This window comes from Desmodus rotundus, chromosome 2 (assembly GCF_022682495.2).
Source record: "Desmodus rotundus isolate HL8 chromosome 2, HLdesRot8A.1, whole genome shotgun sequence".
NCBI classification, from domain to species: Eukaryota; Metazoa; Chordata; class Mammalia; order Chiroptera; family Phyllostomidae; genus Desmodus; species Desmodus rotundus.
Window position 1 is genome coordinate 117,532,254 of NC_071388.1, and position 17,691 is coordinate 117,549,944.

The window sequence follows — 17,691 nt, forward strand, 5'->3', positions numbered from 1 at the left end:
ATGTTTCTTCCAGGACTTGTTCAACAAAAACTCTATTCTTGTCTCAGACAACAACATAGCTTTTGACCCTTCACAATTGTTTAATTTCACATATTTTGGAAGTACAAGGTTGAGATTTTGTTCTATTTGTTTGTTTGTATAATTTTCTAAAGTAATTTTAACAAAACAACAAGAAAACTCCACATGGCTTGTAGAAACCCAATCTCATTGCCAAGAAACAAATGTTCCCACAACTTAGGGAAGGTACAGCTAGACCATGGAGGCCTAGAGGCTAGGGGTGGGAGACCCTCATGCGGGGCTGGTATTAAAGTTTCCAGGCAAGAACACTGAGAAGACTAAGCTGTCGGTGCAGAGCGGCTGACTTGCCGCTAGGGCCAGGGAGAAAGACGGGAGAGGGCTCTTGCATGAACTCATGGACATAAAGGAAGGGGAGGACAGGGAGGACATGGTGCCCACTGAGGGAGTCTGCAGTGGCCACAGGAACACAGAGATAAGCAAAACGCTTCCAAGAGCAGCGAGGGAAGAGTTAGAGCACATATATAATTTTTTACAATAGCAAGTTCTCTTCCAGTTCTCTTCCAAAACGCTGCATGGGGTCAGGGCAGAGACAGAAGAGAATGGAAACACTGGGTTTCACCCTCTGAAGCTCAAGGAAAGACCCTCTTACCTGAATAAGGGTTAGAGGGTTGGGAGGGAGCAAAGTGAAAGGTGGGGGCCCTGGCAAGTCAAAGCAGGGGAGGCCTGAGACTACAGAGAAAGATGGGTGGTGAGTGAAGAAGTGGAAGACATGTCCCATTCCAATGCACATCACCTTAAATAACCCAGAGTACAAGAGAGTCATGGAAGGAGAACCAAAGGACAGAAGACAGAGCGAGCTCTGCCACCCTGGGCCAACCAGGTCCTCAGAACCTATTTACAGGGATGTCCAGAAGTAGAGGGAGGAGAACTTTGGCCTCTCCCAGCCAGGAAGGTGGGGTAGTAGGCAGGACTGAAGAACAGGAAAAAGACCCCAGCTCCACCTTGTGGGTAAGGGGAGTGACTGGAGTGTAACGATCTGAAAACTGCTGACCCCATTGCCAGAGTCACCTCTGTGATGACCAAAGGTCAATCAGGACAGCACCTGGGAAGGGACTCCAGAGGGAACTGGGGCAGCAGTAACAGAGACCCCAGCTGACCAGGAGGCAGTGTGATGGAGGAGAGGGCTGGCCACATCCTGCCTGGGTGGTGAGTGGTGATGGGGGTGCAAAGCACCAGGGAGGGGACATTAGCTGTGTGGCCTTCAGGAGTGTCTCCCACACTGGTTCATCGAGGGCATGGGGAATTGCTGTGTGGCCAGCTTTCTGCCTTAGGTCAAATGCGATGAGTGATTTTATTTTTTAAAGATTTTATTCTATTTAATTTTAGAGAGATGGGAAAGGAAAGAAAAAGAGAGAGAGAGAAATGTCAATGTGTGGTTGCCTCTTCCGCAGCCCCACTGGGGACCTGACCTGACCCAGGCATGTGCCCTGGTTGGGAATCAAACCAGTGACCTTTTGGTTCGCAGCTGGTGCTCAATCCACTGAGCTATACCAGCCAGGGCACAAAAGTGAAATATTTTTAAAATGATAATACCACTGCCTTTAATAGCTGTCATACTTCAGGTCCCCTTGGGTGGCTGGCCATCACCACCAGAGTAAGTAATCTGAGAGGTCATCCCATTTTAATTTTAATTTTCTGCAAAGTAATGCATGTATACAGTGGTGGCAGTAACTCACCTAGGCTGGAAGGATTTGAGAGGAAAAGCAATGGGCCTTCTCCAGGTCCTCCTTGTCCCCAGGCCCACAGCCCAGAGGCTATTTCTTTTCATTATCTGGGTTTGTTTTTGTTTTTGTTTTTGTTTTTGTTTGTCTCTGATGGCCAATACTCTAACTCAAAACATTATGCTTATTCTTCAATTTCTTGGTTATCAACCTCAGATATAGCTATTGACTCATTACCATGCAAGATAAGGATTTTCTCATACATACAAATGCTCCTTCCAAACTCTTTCTTTTGAATTTAGACAATGACATTGTTATTTTTAATTCTGCTGCTGGTTATCTTTGCCATTTGAAATGATATGTGCTTCCACGCCTATTTCTTGTTTCTTTATCTTTAGTTGAGTATTTCAACTCCCTCTCTTGTGAAATAAAAACATCGCCATCCCCATACTCTCCTGTACCTTTCTTCCTCTCTTTCACAATTTTACTTTTGATTATTAAGATTGTTTACATTCACATTCTGGAACAACACCCAAGACCTTCATGCTTTGTTCATAGGTTGTCTCTGAAAGCTTAAAACTAATAATATTAAATATTATTAGTTTTAATAAATATTATTTAATAAAACTAATAGTAAATAATATTTATTTTGACTTAACTGTGCAAATATATTTCTCTGCCAAGCCAACTAGAGGCTTGGACTAGTGTTTTGTGTGTGTGTGAAAGTTCAATGCATGACCTGTGATAGAGGAGTTTTAGTGTCTAGGACAAGTAGATTCTATGTTTGTATTTTCCATCAACTCCTAAAAACAACACCAAATTTTAGCTGGGTTTCCTAATTGGAATACATAGAGCCTGGATGGCATGGCTCAGTGGATTGAGCACCGGCTTGTGACTGAAAGATCAGGGCACCTGCCTGGGTTGCAGGCCAGGTCCCCAGCTGGGGGCGTGTGAGAGGCAGCCAGCAGATCCTTGTCTGTCTCACACATTGATGTTTCCTCTTTCTCCCTCCCTTCCCTTCTCTCTAAAAAAGTAAATAAATACAATCTTTAAAAAAAAGGAATACATAGAATTTTTGTTGATCCCACGCCCAGAGTTTATAACGGCCTTTTCTTTTGCTTGAATGATCTACCTTTATAAAATCTTGAGTGTTTCCAACCTCCGAACTGCACTGGCAGTGTGAGGGGTCTCCCTTTCCTGGACACCTCTCTCCCAGACAGGACCCTTTGCCTTCTCTTCTACAGGCTTAATGACAGAAATCACTCCGATACTGCACTATAATGCTTTCCTGGTTGTAACTGGTATTTCTTTCCTTTTCTTTTTGTTTTCTTTCTTAGGGTTTTTAAAATTCTTTCTTTGATAGCTCTATTGATGTACAATTGATATACAATAAACTGCACACATTACAAGTATATAACTTGATCTGTTTTCACATATTTGAAAAACAATCAATCACTCCCTTAAAAGTAGTGAACATATGCGATTTCCAAATATTTTCTAAGTCTTTGATCTTTTCTTTTTCTTAAAAGTGTCCTTAGAAAATCAGAAGTTCTTAATTTGGACAAAGTCCAATTAATTTTTTTTTTCCATTTATGGATTGTGGTTTTGATGTTGTATCTAAGAAATCTTTGTATAACACAAGGTCACAAAGATGTTCTCCTGTGTGTTTTATAAAAGTTTTCTAGTTCTAGGTTTTATATGTTAGATCGATGAGCTATTAATTTTTATTAATGGTATGAGGTACAGAATAAAGTTCTTTTATTTTTATTTTTCTTTATTTTTATTTTTGGTAAATGAATCTCCTAATGTTCCAGCACTATTTCTTGAAAAAGACTACCTTTTCTCCAATGAATTGTCTTGGACCTTTGTCAAAAATCAGCTGACCACAATTGTATGAATGTATATATTTCTGGATTCTCTATTCTGTTCCAAAGATGTTTGTCTATTCTTATGCTAATACTATACTTCCTTGATTATTGTAGCTTTATAATAAATTTTGAGGTCAGGTAGTATAAATCCTTTAATTTTGTTCTTTGAAGTTGTTTTGGATATATTGACATTCCATATAAATTTTATAATAAGCCTGTTGAATTTTACCAAAAAAAAAAGAAAGAAAGAAAGAAAAAGAAAAAGCCTGCTGTTTTTTTATTGGGATTTGTTGAATTTTTAGATTAGTATGGAGAGAACTGACATCTTAATATTAATTATCTGAATCCACCAGCATGGTATAGTTTTCCACTTATTTAAGAATTCTTGGATTTCTCTCATCAATATTTCTTAATTTTCAGGCTAACAGTCTTATATATTTTTTTGTCCAAACTATCCTTAAATGTTTCATATTGTTTGATGTTATTAAGTGGCATGCCTTTTTAAAATTTTAATTTTGGATTGTTCGTTGACAGTAGATAGTAATATAATTGATTTTTATACAATCTTGGCAAATTCACTTATTAATTTCAGTAGATTTTGAGGCAGGTTCTATTGTATTTTCTGTGTTGATAATCATTTTGTTTGTAAATAAAGACAATTTTACTCTTTCCTTTTAAATCTGGATGTCTTTTATTTCTTTTTCTTGCCTTGTTGCACGGCTATCATTACGATCTTGAACACAAGCAGCAAGATATTCTTGCCTTATTCCTGGTCTTAGGGTGAAAACAGTCGTTTACCGTGCAGTATGATTTTAGCTACAGGTTTTTAACAGATGCTCTTTATCAGGTTGAGAAATTTCCCTTCTGTTCTTCACTTGCTGAGAGTGTTTATCAGGAATGATGTCAGATAATTTTTCTGTGCCTATTGAGATGATCATATTGTTTTTTTCTTTTTTAGTCTGTTAATATGGTGAACTACATTGAGTTTTGAATGTTAAACTAATCTTATATTCATGGAATAAGCCCCTATTTGCTCTTGATGCATCCCTTTTACATAATGATGAATTTGACTTGCTAAACATTTATGATTTTTTTGCACCTATATTTGTGAAGGACACTCTAGCTTCTTCTCCTGTAATGTCTCTCTCTGGCTTTGGTATCTGAGTAACACTGACTTCTAGAACATTGGGAAGTAATCCCTCCTCTACTATTTTTCTGGAAGAATTTTTGTAGATACGGTATTTCTTTCTTAAATGTTTGGCAGAATTTCCCAGTGAAGGCATCTGGGTTTGGAGTTTTCTTTCTGGGAAGGTTTTAAATCACATATTCAATTTCTTTAATAGATATAGAACTAGTACAATTATCTATCTCTTCTTGAATAAGATTTAATATTTTGTACCTTTTAAGAAATTTGTCCATTTAACTTGCCTAAATTACTGGCACAAAAATTTTCATAATATTAACTTATCTTTTTAATAGTCTGTAGTATCTGGAGTGACATTACCTTTCTCTTTCCTGATGTTGGTCATTTATGTCTTTTACCATTTTTTTCCTGACCAGTTATGTTAGAGGTTTATTCATTTTATTTATGTTCTCAAAGAACCAGTTTTCTGTATTTGTTTTTCTGTTTTTGATTTTCAATCTGATCTTCATTATTTCTCTTCTCTAAGGTTGGGTTTTATCTGCTCTTCTCTTTTGAGTTTCCTAAAGGGTTACCTGAGGGCATTTTGTTTGAGACCTACCTTATTTTCTAGTGTATGTGTACAGTGTTATAAATTTCTCACAAACTTTTTGTGTTGTGTTTTCATTTTCATTCAGTTAAAAATACTTTATAATTTCTTTTGATTTCTTATTTGGCCTTTAGGCTATTTTAAAGTATATAATTTAGCTTCTAAATTTTGGAGGAATTTTCTATATATTTCTATGCTATTGATTTCTGACTTAATCCATCAAAGTCAGAATCTTTTCAATTTTATTGAGCCTTATTTTATTGCTTAAAATAAGGTCTACCTCGGCAAACCTTTGGTGCATACTTGAAGAGAATCTGCATTCTATTGTTTTTGTGCAGAGTATTGTAGCAATGTCAATTAGGGCAAGTTGACTGACAGTGGTAATTAAGTCTTTTATATCCTTATTGATTTTCTGTTTAATTGTTCTATTAACTTTTGAGACAGAAGCGTTGAATCCACCAACTATAATTGTGGATTTGTCTATTTTTTCCTTTGCCATTCAATCAGTTTTTATTTCATGTATTTTGAAGCTCTGGTCTTAGGTGCATAATTATTTAGGGTTGTCGTGTCTCTTGGATGAATTGCCCCTATACCTAGGTTCCTATCCTATACAAAGCAGGCATTCCCTAAGTATTTGTGGAATTAATGGGTTAATTAATAACTACTGATATTTTCTAAGGAAGTATGAGTGTGACTATGGAAAATTCCCTTAACTTATTTAGATCAGTTTTCTCACTTTTAAAAGGTAATGGTAGTGGGTGGATCTAGGGGATAAGAAACTGAAGAGTGGTTTTCAAACCTTGCCGTGGGGAACCCAGGGTCTTGCAGGGATACTCCCTCAGGAGAGCCCCCTACTCCACCACCATCCCAGCAACTAGAACTTTATCTGTTTTACATTTTGCCTTTTTCTATAAAACTTCAGCTATTGAGAGGGTTCTGGTGCTAAAGGAAGTTTGAAAATCACTGAGTTAAATGTCCTGTGAGGTTATTCCAGCTCTAACATGCTATGCCTCTCACGAACATTCTCCTCAATGCTGATACAATAAGAAAATGTCCCATTATGGCCAAACCACAAACATCACAGCTCTCCATAGAAAAGCAGCAAAAATCGGAGGAAGAACACTGAGGAAAAGAGCCAGGAAACAGTCAGGTTTCTCTTTCAGCTCTCCCTCTAACTGGCTGAGTGACCTTGGGTGTGACCATTAGCACTTCTGCCCACACAGAGATACAGACTCATCCTTGGAGATTCTCACAAAAGAGACTTTCTCAAGTAGTGTCTCAAGTTCCTTAATTCTGTGTGTATGTGTCTGTCTTTTTTAAAAAAATGGACCATAACTTGGGCAACTACTATGGCATATGACTGATGATTTCATTATTGCATAGAACCTCATCAGATTTCCTGTCTGGATTGCAGTCACTTGGGACTTAGGTCGCTGGAAATGTAGAGAAGAAGAGGGAACTCCCTGAGGGCAGGTCAGAGTGACCAAAGACCTGGTAATGGGAAGAAAGCATACAAAGTCTGGCCATGTGTAGGTAACAGGAAAGAACAGGAAAAAACTGTGACTGGCCTCATATCTTCAGGAGCACAGACTTAATTTGGAAGAAAATGAGGTCCATGAGATGCTGAGCAGGAGAATGCCATGGTTAGGGTGTGCTTGAGGAGGGTAATCAAGTGCAGCTACAGAAACAAAGCAGAACATAGAAATCTGGGAGGAAGAGGCATTCAGTACAGAAAAGATGCACTGTGCAAGGGTGGAATAAAGAATCAACAGAGCTCTGAGTGATGACGTTTGGGGTAATTTTATTTTATTTTCTTCATTGTTTTTTTCTCGTTTTAAAAACATTTTATGTGTGTGTGTGCATGTATATATATAATATATATAATACATAATTAGAAAAAAAATCACAAAGCTATTGTTATAAGAATATGCTAGAATTATTCAAAGATAGAAACATTGATATTCTCCAAGCAAGCAATTTCAAAAATGATATATTTTTAAAATCTTGATATTCCAGACAGATAAAAATATTCCCAATTAATGCATCTGTTTTCCTAAAAGTAACTGTTGAAATAAAGGAACAGAGAACACAAGACTCCTGCCAATTGTCACTTACAAAAATATAAAGTGGGTCATAATCTGGAGACACAGCTAAGGCCTCGGGTGGTTTCATGCTCAAGATCGAGGTCTTGCCAGGGAACTGAGGGGTGATGTCCTGCTTTGGCAGGGCTATAACAGTGGTGGCTTCATCCTGTTCCAGAACCAAGAGCAGTGTGTTAGTCTTGATGCCAGGACAAGAGGGGACAGGTGAGAGCAATTCCTGAAGGGTGGGATGTCTTACCTCAGCTCCTTGCTTCAGGGCTCGAACTACCTTTTGAGGTCTGTAACTTGTTGAAGACCTCTGGATGGAGAATGGCTGATACCCCTTAATTTTGTACAGTTGAGGAACCTGGGGGTGAAAGAAGATACCTGACTGAATCTCCTTAAAAGCCCATGACCATTTAGTGGGGTCTACGCTCAGCACTAGCTCTTCTCACCTCCCTGATGGTAAAAGAAAAACGAGCCCCACGTAGCAGCCATCAGATGTGTGGCCGCTGTTATTCTGACTGGCACCGAAGAGACTTCAGGGCCAGTGCTGAGCCCTGTTCCAGTGCCAGCACACAGGAACATTCGCAGTTACTCACAGTCCCATGTGGCTTAACTGCAGAAATATACCACACACTGGTTTATCAATTTAAAACATTTACATTTTCAAAACCAGAAATGGTCATATATCCTCAAGGAGAAATGACTAACTTTGTTCACTTCACCTTGTGTTTTTTTCTTAAAGTTTCTAATATATGTAGTTCAGATAGCTTCAGGTATGCATAATATATGGTACTTCTATAGAATAAGTAAGGATCTTGGTTCCCATGAGCCACATTAGGAAAACAGAATCTGTGATACCTCACACATACCATAAAATAGCAGCAGAGAAATACACACAGTATACCACACAGTATAATGCATATTAGAACTAATAAAATAATGCAATTCAAATTCAGGAATATTTTGTTCACTTCATAAGGAACCTGATTAACTAATACCACATAACAGGTCTGACCTGCAGATTGAAGAAGGAATGACTGTGCTTGACTTGAATTTCTGAAGATTTAATTGGGACTGGTCCAAGGCCATCAGGAGCCTAAAATGTGAAAATTCAAGAAATAGAAACATAATCAACACTGAGCAAAAGTGGCTATACTTCTTTTTCTATACATTTTGAATATTAAGTGAACAGTTCTGCTTTTTTTTTTTTAAGATTTTATTTATTAGAGAGGGGGAGGGAGGGAGAAAGGGTGAGAAACATCGACCTAGTCTGCAAACCAGGCATGTGTCCTGACTGGAATCAAACCAGTGACCTCTTGGATCACAGGGCAGCGCTCAATCCACAGCCGCACTGGCCAGGGTGAACAGTTCTATTCTTAAAGTAACCCTTCCTGCAACCACAGTTGTTACTGGATGTGTGTGGCCCGGAGGCAGCATTGGCCACCCCTTCTACTTGTCTACTAAACTGTGTGATTCTTCTTTTTTCATTTCCTGCCATTGTGGATGCTTCAATGTGCCACCCAGAATCCCCTTTAGGCTTGAGGGGTTTAGTTCCCCAACTGCTAGGGGTCCTGTTCATACAAACAACTCTCAGGGGTCAGCCTGCTTCAGGAGGTGCCTTGGCTAAAGGGAGCTGCCTCTGTCAAGGTCATGTGCCCCTCCAATGGCAGCCCACCTCCAATGACAGGTTGAAGGACATGTAAATGCTGGGTCCTCTCACCCCATCCCAGCATCAGAACTCCTCATGAATTCAGCTGAGACTTTTGTGAAGAAGGTCTACTCTTGCTCCTGTCTCTGTCCACTCCTGCTCCTCCCTTCTATGGCTGCTAACCCCAAAGCACTACCTAGAAAACTTCCTGCAGGTCAATCTGCCCAAGACACCTCAAAAGCCTGGACAGCACCTGCCATGTTACAGGCACTCAGTACACACTGTATTTCACGTAATCTAAGACACTATAATTAAATTAGCACGATGCAATGTTGATACTTCATTAATTATAAGACACTTCCCAATTTCAAAGATGCTAAATATTTAAATAGTGATGATAGAAATGATAAAGTACAGTATTCATGGAGTGAATTAGAAAACTCTCTAAAGGTAGGAATGCTGAGCAGTCTGTTTTCCCTCAACCCTGAGCAGCAGCAAAGCCTTGCAGAACTAACCAAAGCATGGAATGAAATGTGTAAGATTTGAACTATTCAAAAGAGTGAGATGGGCTCCACAGCACAGGGATGATCTCTTCCATCAGTTATTGAGGGTCAGATATTTACTGTTGCTGGAAACTCACAGATTTATTATTTCCTATGAACTAAATATTCTAATCTTTAAAGTCATTTAATTTTCTAATGCAGAAAACACATGGAATTTCTGAAGTCAGTCCTGTAATTCTTGAGTAAATCAATCTGCAGTGTTTAACACATATTATGGGATGTGAATTATTCTTTGAAACTAAAAAATTTTTGCATATGCACTTTCAATATGCAAAGCTGAGCAGGGCCTGCCTCCTGGGCCAGGCCAGGTCCTCTGGGTTTTTCCGTCTTCCCTTCCGCTCTCAGGACTGGTTCCCGGGCTTTCAGGCCAGGCTCAGTGCTCTTTGTGGGTTCCAGGCTGGCCAGGACCCAGCTCAGGCTATCAGAAAATTCTGCATAGGTGTGTCAGATACCACGTATGTGGCAGTAGATGATCCCTGGTTTTCCATTGGCCACAATTCCCTGGGCACAGGTCTCCCTTGGGAGCCTCTCAGGAGGAGACAAAGGGACTGAGACTGAGGTAGGGCCTGACTTGGTATCTGCCTAACAACCACCTGACCATGCCCAGCCCCCATCCCAGCCCAACAGCACCCACCAACTCATCGGAGCCCTGGGGAGCACTGCGGGATGGGAAGGCGAAGGGCAGCACTTGCTTGGGCGACACAGAGAACCGGCTGGAATAATCGTCTTGACTGATCCGCAGCAGAAGGTATTTGGAGGGATTCTTGTCTATGAGGGAAAAACAAAATGGCACTTTGGGGGGCTTCTTAAGGTATTTTTATGTGAAACCACCATCTTCAGTTGCATATCTGTCACACACCATTAGTAAGTACCTGCTATATGCCATTTCAAAAAGAGTGTCTAGGTATGTATGTATATAATCTCGTTTTTACTGTGTCCTTTGTTCTTTACCTCAGCCCGTTCTCCAGCTTTTAAAAATTGTATTTTATTTTTACATCCAAAAAGTTGCTCCTTGGGGAGGACAGGGAAGCCTGAGCCAGGTTCGGCGGCTTGGGCTTGGGAAGGGAGGAAAGGTCTGGAAAGATCAGGGCCTGCCTGAGGATTTGCATATGACCACCGATTGGAAATACATATTTTGGGAGAAGATGGTGATGTGGCTTTTGGGTTTCCAGAAGCTACTGAGAATGGCCTCCACCAGTCCCAGTCAACCTGTGGATCAGCAGATTGGAATTTTTTTAAATAGCAAAGATAGTATGAGATTAAAAGCTTTATGTGTAAACACTCAATTGAGATAAAACCAGATCATGCCAATCAATCAACACGTCTAAGTGTCGACTACCCCAGCCTCTGGTGACAAGAACAGAAGGCAGAAAACTGGAGGTTGAACCACAGTCAAACTTCACAGACTCACTTAAGTCAGTCAGCCTAGTTTACTATCAACTGGGTAGGTATTTCAGCCAAACCTGGTATGGAGGTGTGATTTATGCCTCTTCAAAGGTGTTTATGTTTTATTCCCTGGAACCTGTGCCTATGTCACCTTCTATGGTAAAAGGGACTTTGCAGCTGTGATAGGTTAAGGATATTGATTGAGATGGGGAGGTTGTCCTAGGTTATCTGGGTGGGCCCAAAGTAATCACAGGATCCACAAAAGAGGGAAGCAGGGGGGTCAACATCAGAGAAGGAGACATGACAACAGAGCAAGAGGTCAGAGGCACATAAGGAAGTGGCCATGAGCCAAGGAATGCAGGCAGTCTCCAGAAGCTGGAAAAGGCCAGGAAAACATTTTCCACTGGAGCCTCTGGATGAAACCAGGCCTGCTGACATCCTGATTTTTAGATTTCTGACCTCTAGAACTGTGAGATTATATTGTTTTAAGCCACAAGTTTTTTATGATTTGTTGTAGCAGCCATAGAAAACTGATACATGTGATTTATGAAAATATTGTACTTCTACACAGCTAACTTCATTATAAAGACATCTCATGACCAGAAAATCACTGGTCAAAGCATCATTGTACTTCCCAGCTGGACCTCACCTTGTGTTATTGATTGTCTTCCATGCCTGAGCCTTTTTATTATGGCCTCTCTGTCCATGGCACGAACAGCGTCCAGCATATTGAGTAATCGTCGATGAACCATGACCTAGAATTAGAAAGAATAATGATTTCAAATGATTAATTGGCACACACTCATTTTGTCATTTAATTTAATTCACTTTTCCCAACCACAGCTAAGGGCTAAGGCCACCACCCTAAGTCAGAATTCACAAGGACAGTCGCATGCTGCTGCTCGAGATTGAGGCCACAGGCACTTCAAGGTCAGGGCACCATTGACTTCCCTGAATACAAAGAAAAGACCAAGTTGTCGTCTAGCCTTCCTTGTCCCACCAAATTTATGAGACCTGGTTTTTGCATATTTCCAGAGTGGAAAAAAAATGACTATTTCCATATTCTTTCTTTTCAGTATTTCTGAATAGTAATACTTCCACTGTGTTGTTTTCAGAGGTGAAAGACAAACTAAATGGACAATTCTGTAGAAATAGGGCTGTGAATTATGGGCAATGCTAACTGTACATCATTATGCTTTGATTTCAGACTGTTCATTCTATAATTAACACTCTTTTTTATCATGTAAAGGACTCTTTCATTTAACAGATATTTTGAAGTGGCTACTCTGTGGACAGTTTCATGCAAGGTACTGGAGTGGGAACAAATGTCAGCCTGCATGAAGGTGATGGCCCAAGCTGATGTGTATGGAAGAAGACGAGGACTGGGAACCACAAAGAAGACAGGGGACAGCTGGAGAGGTGTGGCCTTATACCCTTTACTGGCATTAGAGGCTAAGAAGTCTTTATTTTCTTCTGATCTCAGGAAGCCATTAAGGGCTAGTGATGTGGTGGGTGGAAGACCAGTGTGAGGGTAAGGCAGCCACAGCAGTTAGAGGGCTGCTGGGAAGGGGAAGCCATAAGCCTGAATGGCAGAGACGAGATCCGACAGGAATTCTCAATTGTTATCTCTAGAAAGTGCTGATCAGCATCCTACTGTTCTAGAATTATTATGTGACCCAGAAATTCTACTCTTAGTTATATATACCCAAAGAACTTAAAACATACATCTACAAAATTGTATACATATGTTCACAGCATCATAATGGCTATTATTCATAATAGCCAAAAAGTGAGAACAACCCAAATATTTCAGTTGGTGAATGATAAACAAAACGTGGACTATCCCTGTAGTGGGGTGTCCATCTATAAAAGGAATGAAGTACTGATACATGGATGAACCTTGAAAACACGTGAAGGAAAAGAAGCCAGTTACAAAGGCCATGTACTGCATGATTCCGTTTATATGATGCTTCCAGAATAGGCAGATCCATAGAGACAGAAAGTAGCTTAGTGATTGCCAGGGCCTGGGGGAAGACGAGTGACTACTAATGGGAACCAGGTTCCTTATTGTGGTGATAACAATGTACTAAAATTAGCAGTGATAGTTGTACAACTCTGTGAATATACTAAAAACTACTCAACTGTACACTTTATAAGAGTGAATTTTATGGTATGTGAATTATATTTCAATAAAGCTGTTACAAAAAGCTCATTGTTTGATTTCCTTGTGCTGATGACTAAACAAATTAAAATCTCAATCTGGTACTGAGACTTACCTTGCGTGCTGCTTGTTGAAACCGTCTTTGGGCCCTGAACCTGCTGACCCAAGTATTATTAGTAAGTGGATCAAAATTAGGATGAAATTCCTTGATTTTCTGAGAACAAAAAATATACACACAACTTAGACTTGAATTTTAACCCCTGACATTAACACTTCATACAAATGCTTCAGAGTTTGATCTCAAATCTAGTTATTATCATTAGTTCTGCCATGTAATAAGCATTTATTAAGCACTTTGAGTATACACAGCATCATAGGGAATAATTCTTGGGTTGGAGGACAAAAGTAGAAGCTTTGGGGTGGGGGGTGGGGGCGGGGATAGTGGGAAGAGGGTATTACAGGAACTACTATAAAGGACACATGGACAAAACCAAGGGGGAGGGTGGAGAGGGGGGAGGGAGGTGGGTTCACCTGGGGTGGGGTAGAGGGATGGGGAGAAAAGGCATACAACTGTAATTGCATAACAATAAAAAAAAAAAATTTAGTCTAGTTAGTGTTCAGGAAGCTCAAACAAACACATGCGACCCTGAGGAAGAAGAATAAAGTCACACAGAATTCAGTCAAATGTGGTGGGTGCTGGCACTACATCCAGAATGGAGAGGAGCAGATGGCACCGTGTCTGGTGGAAGTGAAGGATGGCGTTGTTCAGCCCAGCCCTGAGCACCAGCACATGGGCACAAGTGTGCGGTGATGGGTAAGCGAATGTGGAGGAAAGGGTGCCTGGGGGTGTACTGAGGCCAGCCAGAGCCTCAGGCACTATAGATTCTTGAACAGGGAAATAATATGATGAAAAAGGCATCAGAAATGAATTAGCCTCACATTGGCACATGCAGTGAGCTGGAGAAAAGAGGGAGGAGAGGCAGATATATGAACAATCTGTTGGATTAATTAGGGTGAGAGACCTGAAGGCTAGACTTGGGAATGGCCTTGTGGAAGAGTTACTGGCAAGAGTTAGTGGCAAGATTAAATACAAGGGAGAGAAAAAGAGGTTAAAATAATTCAGATGTAGCAAACCCAGAAAAGGAAAATGAGAATGATGGAGGTGGGGAGATTAGGAAGAACTTTTTCACTTTTAAAATTAAAACTTGGGGTTTAACCAGAAACTATCACATGACAGCAGATACATAGGTGGAGGACCTACTGTTCCCATTTTACATTTTATTTCTGAGGAAATGAAGGCACCAAGGCCCAGAAGGCTTTTCTCAGGTCCCAAATCTGTGGTAGAGATGGGACCAGAACTCTGGCTTCTGACTTCCTGTCTGTCTCCTTCCCACCAAGGGTAGGGTTAATGAACAAAGGCCTAAAGACCCACCCTGAGGACCGTCAGATGGGCATGGAGAGAGCAAAGGGACTCAGGAAAGGATACCAAGGAAGAGACAGTAGAGGGGTGGGAAGGATGTCATGCTGTTGTTTTCAAAGAAAACATGAGTTTTGAGGCTTCATTGTGACTATGTAAGTAAACAACACTCTGAAAATATAAGCATACTTAAAATTATTAAATATCTCTTGCTAAAAGGGTTTCTTTAAAGTTGTTTAATGTTTTAAAAGTAAGCATATAAACAGCTGCCAATAATTAGATTCCAAATGAAGGGAAGTTACCCACTTCTTCTAGATTGTGAACAACCCGTTTGTGGTTAACTTCTGTCTTCAGTCGCTGAAATTCCTCATCCAAAACAGGATCTCCTCTATCTAGCTGGGGTTTTTAATCACCAAAAATATTAAAATTGAATACAAATGCACACAACTTTATTTCTCTTTAAAAGTGCTAGAAACCCATTATACAATTCATCAAATCCACCCAAGAAGTTCCCTTTGGGAGAAGTGATGACATAATTAGGTTTAAAGGATTATTATAATTATACTCATTTTTTAAACATAGGGAGTTTTTTTAAAAGCACAACAAATCCAATATACTCTTTTTGTAACTAGAGGAGAGTGTCTGGAAATTATTTCTGAGGCATTTAAAAGTCACAGAAAGGGTTTTAGAGAAGCGTGTAACCATGGGAGTACAGAGACTTCATTTAAAAGAAATTTAATGTCTCAGTGAAGTTTCAAGCTCCTCAGAGCTGATTATCCAAGTATCAGATTTTAACAAAGGGAAATGATTCCTCCCCTTTCCCGCATGGTGGTGGTTGACAAGGTCTGTGCCTTCCCAGGAGTAAGTTGTCCCCAGGCTGCTCCCCTTCTCCATCTCCTTCCCTAAGGGCCCCTGAGCTCTCTTTCCTATTACCTAGGGGCCACGGCTCACTCCCAGGATAGGCCGGCTGGGCTTGGCTCAGTGTGTACACATGCCTGCTTCCATGGGAAAGAATGTGCACACTGCAAAAGTTTTTGCCTATCTGTGGTTTTCATTACTTGTTAGGTAACTTCCAAACTACCTTGGCTCTTAGAAACACTGTTCATAATCGTTTTTAAAGACTGAACTGGAAGAAATCTATTCTGATCACCATATTAATACTCAATTCAGAGGTAAGAGAGTTGTACTCTCGTCTCCGGGGTGGTGAGCTGTTGAGCTCTGATTTGCACAATATCAGGAAGTTTAGTTTGGGATTGTGGACCTTAGGTTCAAAATACAGAGTTTGTGGGGAGAGACCCCGACCCCCACAACCACTAAAAGTAAAATTAAACAGGCAGCTTAACAAAGGGATTGGCAAATAGGTAGTTAGCTAGAAGAAAAAAGGGAGATTTCTTACATTTTGATTAGGACCCTACTTATTTATGGTGAACATTTCAGAGTTTAGTATCAATGATCTTCCCATGAGCTCATCATCTTTGAAGGTTATGCCATCCAGCTGTAATGCTGACTCCCTCTACATTCTCTCACCCTTCCCCTCTCTCTTTTTGCCACTTGCCTTGGACCTCCAGGTATTCCTTGCTACTGGGTCACCTGCCAGGACTCAGCTGCCAGATGAAATCTGGACACAGAGAACAGGGTCCCTGAGACACTCGTTCTCCCACTACACGAGGGTCTCAGGGTGGCCTGCTCTTCCTTCTACTTGTCCTGATGATTGACAGTAAGGATGCAACAACTCCTTTTCTGGTCCCCTCAATACCTTTTGCAAGCCTCTCTCCAGCCCCTGTTCCCCACAGTCTCTGCAGCTGGCCTTGCTTCCTGGGTCGTCTGGGAAGACAAGACCACAAACATTCTCCAACAGCTCCCTCTCTGCGTGCAAACCTGACATACCCACAGTCCTTCCTTATTTGGACTTCTCCAGGCCTCCCTCCTGTTCAAAGGCAATCTTTCCCTCTGACCATGGCCTCCTCCCAAGTTTCTTCAACTTTTTCCTCTGTAATGGCTCTTTTGCCCTCAGTCTATAAACATGCTCAAGTTCTTCCAATTAAAAACCCTTGACCTCTCACGTCCCTCTAATGGTCCATCCATTTCTCTTTGCCCCTGCTCATTTTAACTTCTCAGGAAACCACTTGTCAAGAAACTACTCATTTGTACGCATTCCTTGAGAAGTACAATTTGGCATTTTCCCCTCCTCAAGTCTACTGGAGTTGCTGTCACTGGAGGCACATAAGGACCTCCAAATGGCCACATCCACTGTGTACACTTCAGGCCTTATTATCTTGGAATCCTTTTTGCACTTGACTGATCCCTCTGCACCTGCTTTCTCTGTGCTCTCCAGGTCCCCTGACCTTCCAACCATTTCTCCTCTATCTGCTTAGTCTTCCGCTGCTCTCCCCTTAAATCCTGAAGTTCTCTAGAATACCTGACTTGACTACTCTCTTTCTCAAGAAACTTACTTTCCCCAGGTCACCGTACTTGTTCTGTGGTGTCAGTCTCTACCCTATGCTGGTCACTCCCAAGTCTCTGTCTCCAGCTCAGACTTGCTCCTTCAGCTACCACCTGGATTTCCTCCAGTCACCCTAGATGTGACAATTCCCAAATTAAACTTTTCATCTTCCACTAAGCCATCTTTCCTTCCATATTTGAGATATCACTTAAAACCACAAACATGCACCCAAGCTAGAAACCTAGGAATCATTCTCCCTTTCCTCACCCCTCATTTCCAATTTATCTACAAGTTCTAGCTCTAGCGCTGCACTCAGCACATTTTGTATTATCTCTTAATGTCTCTGTACTCTTTCTAGACTGTGATCTTCTTGAGGGCAAGAACCATGGCTTATTCACTATCACAGAATCTTACATACAGTGGGCATTTACTCAATGCACTTGCCTGGTGAATATACAGTTGGGTGTGTCTGTCAACCAAGTACTGTAAATGATAGCCTTAATTCTCACATTGACCTGGTTGTGCCACGTCTATATCACCTGTATCTTTAAAATGGTTAGAAAATACTCCATGGTGGGGTTCACAGAAAACACATTATTTTGTTTTTCAATGTTTTTTAAAATATTGATTTTAGAGAGAGTGAAGTGTG

At 40.7% G+C, this 17,691-nt stretch overlaps 1 protein-coding gene across 6 annotated transcripts in view; it reads right to left on the reverse strand.

The window, feature by feature from the left end:
* Positions 1-17,691, reverse strand: part of CFAP221 (cilia and flagella associated protein 221) — a 132,052-nt gene that overhangs the window by 20,335 nt on the left and 94,026 nt on the right. For all 6 annotated transcript variants that reach the window (XR_006656766.2, XM_045203161.2, XM_024569687.3 and 3 more), the window contains 7 exons: positions 14,906-14,995; positions 13,298-13,396; positions 11,671-11,776; positions 10,270-10,403; positions 8,440-8,520; positions 7,678-7,785; positions 7,453-7,587 (listed from right to left, as the gene is read on the reverse strand). Coding sequence is in view for 5 of the 6 variants with exons in the window: in XM_045203161.2 (XP_045059096.2) it covers positions 7,453-7,587; positions 7,678-7,785; positions 8,440-8,520; positions 10,270-10,403; positions 11,671-11,776; positions 13,298-13,396; positions 14,906-14,995 (753 nt within the window). In the remaining variant the exon portion in view is untranslated. The remainder of the gene's footprint in view (positions 1-7,452; positions 7,588-7,677; positions 7,786-8,439; positions 8,521-10,269; positions 10,404-11,670; positions 11,777-13,297; positions 13,397-14,905; positions 14,996-17,691) is intronic.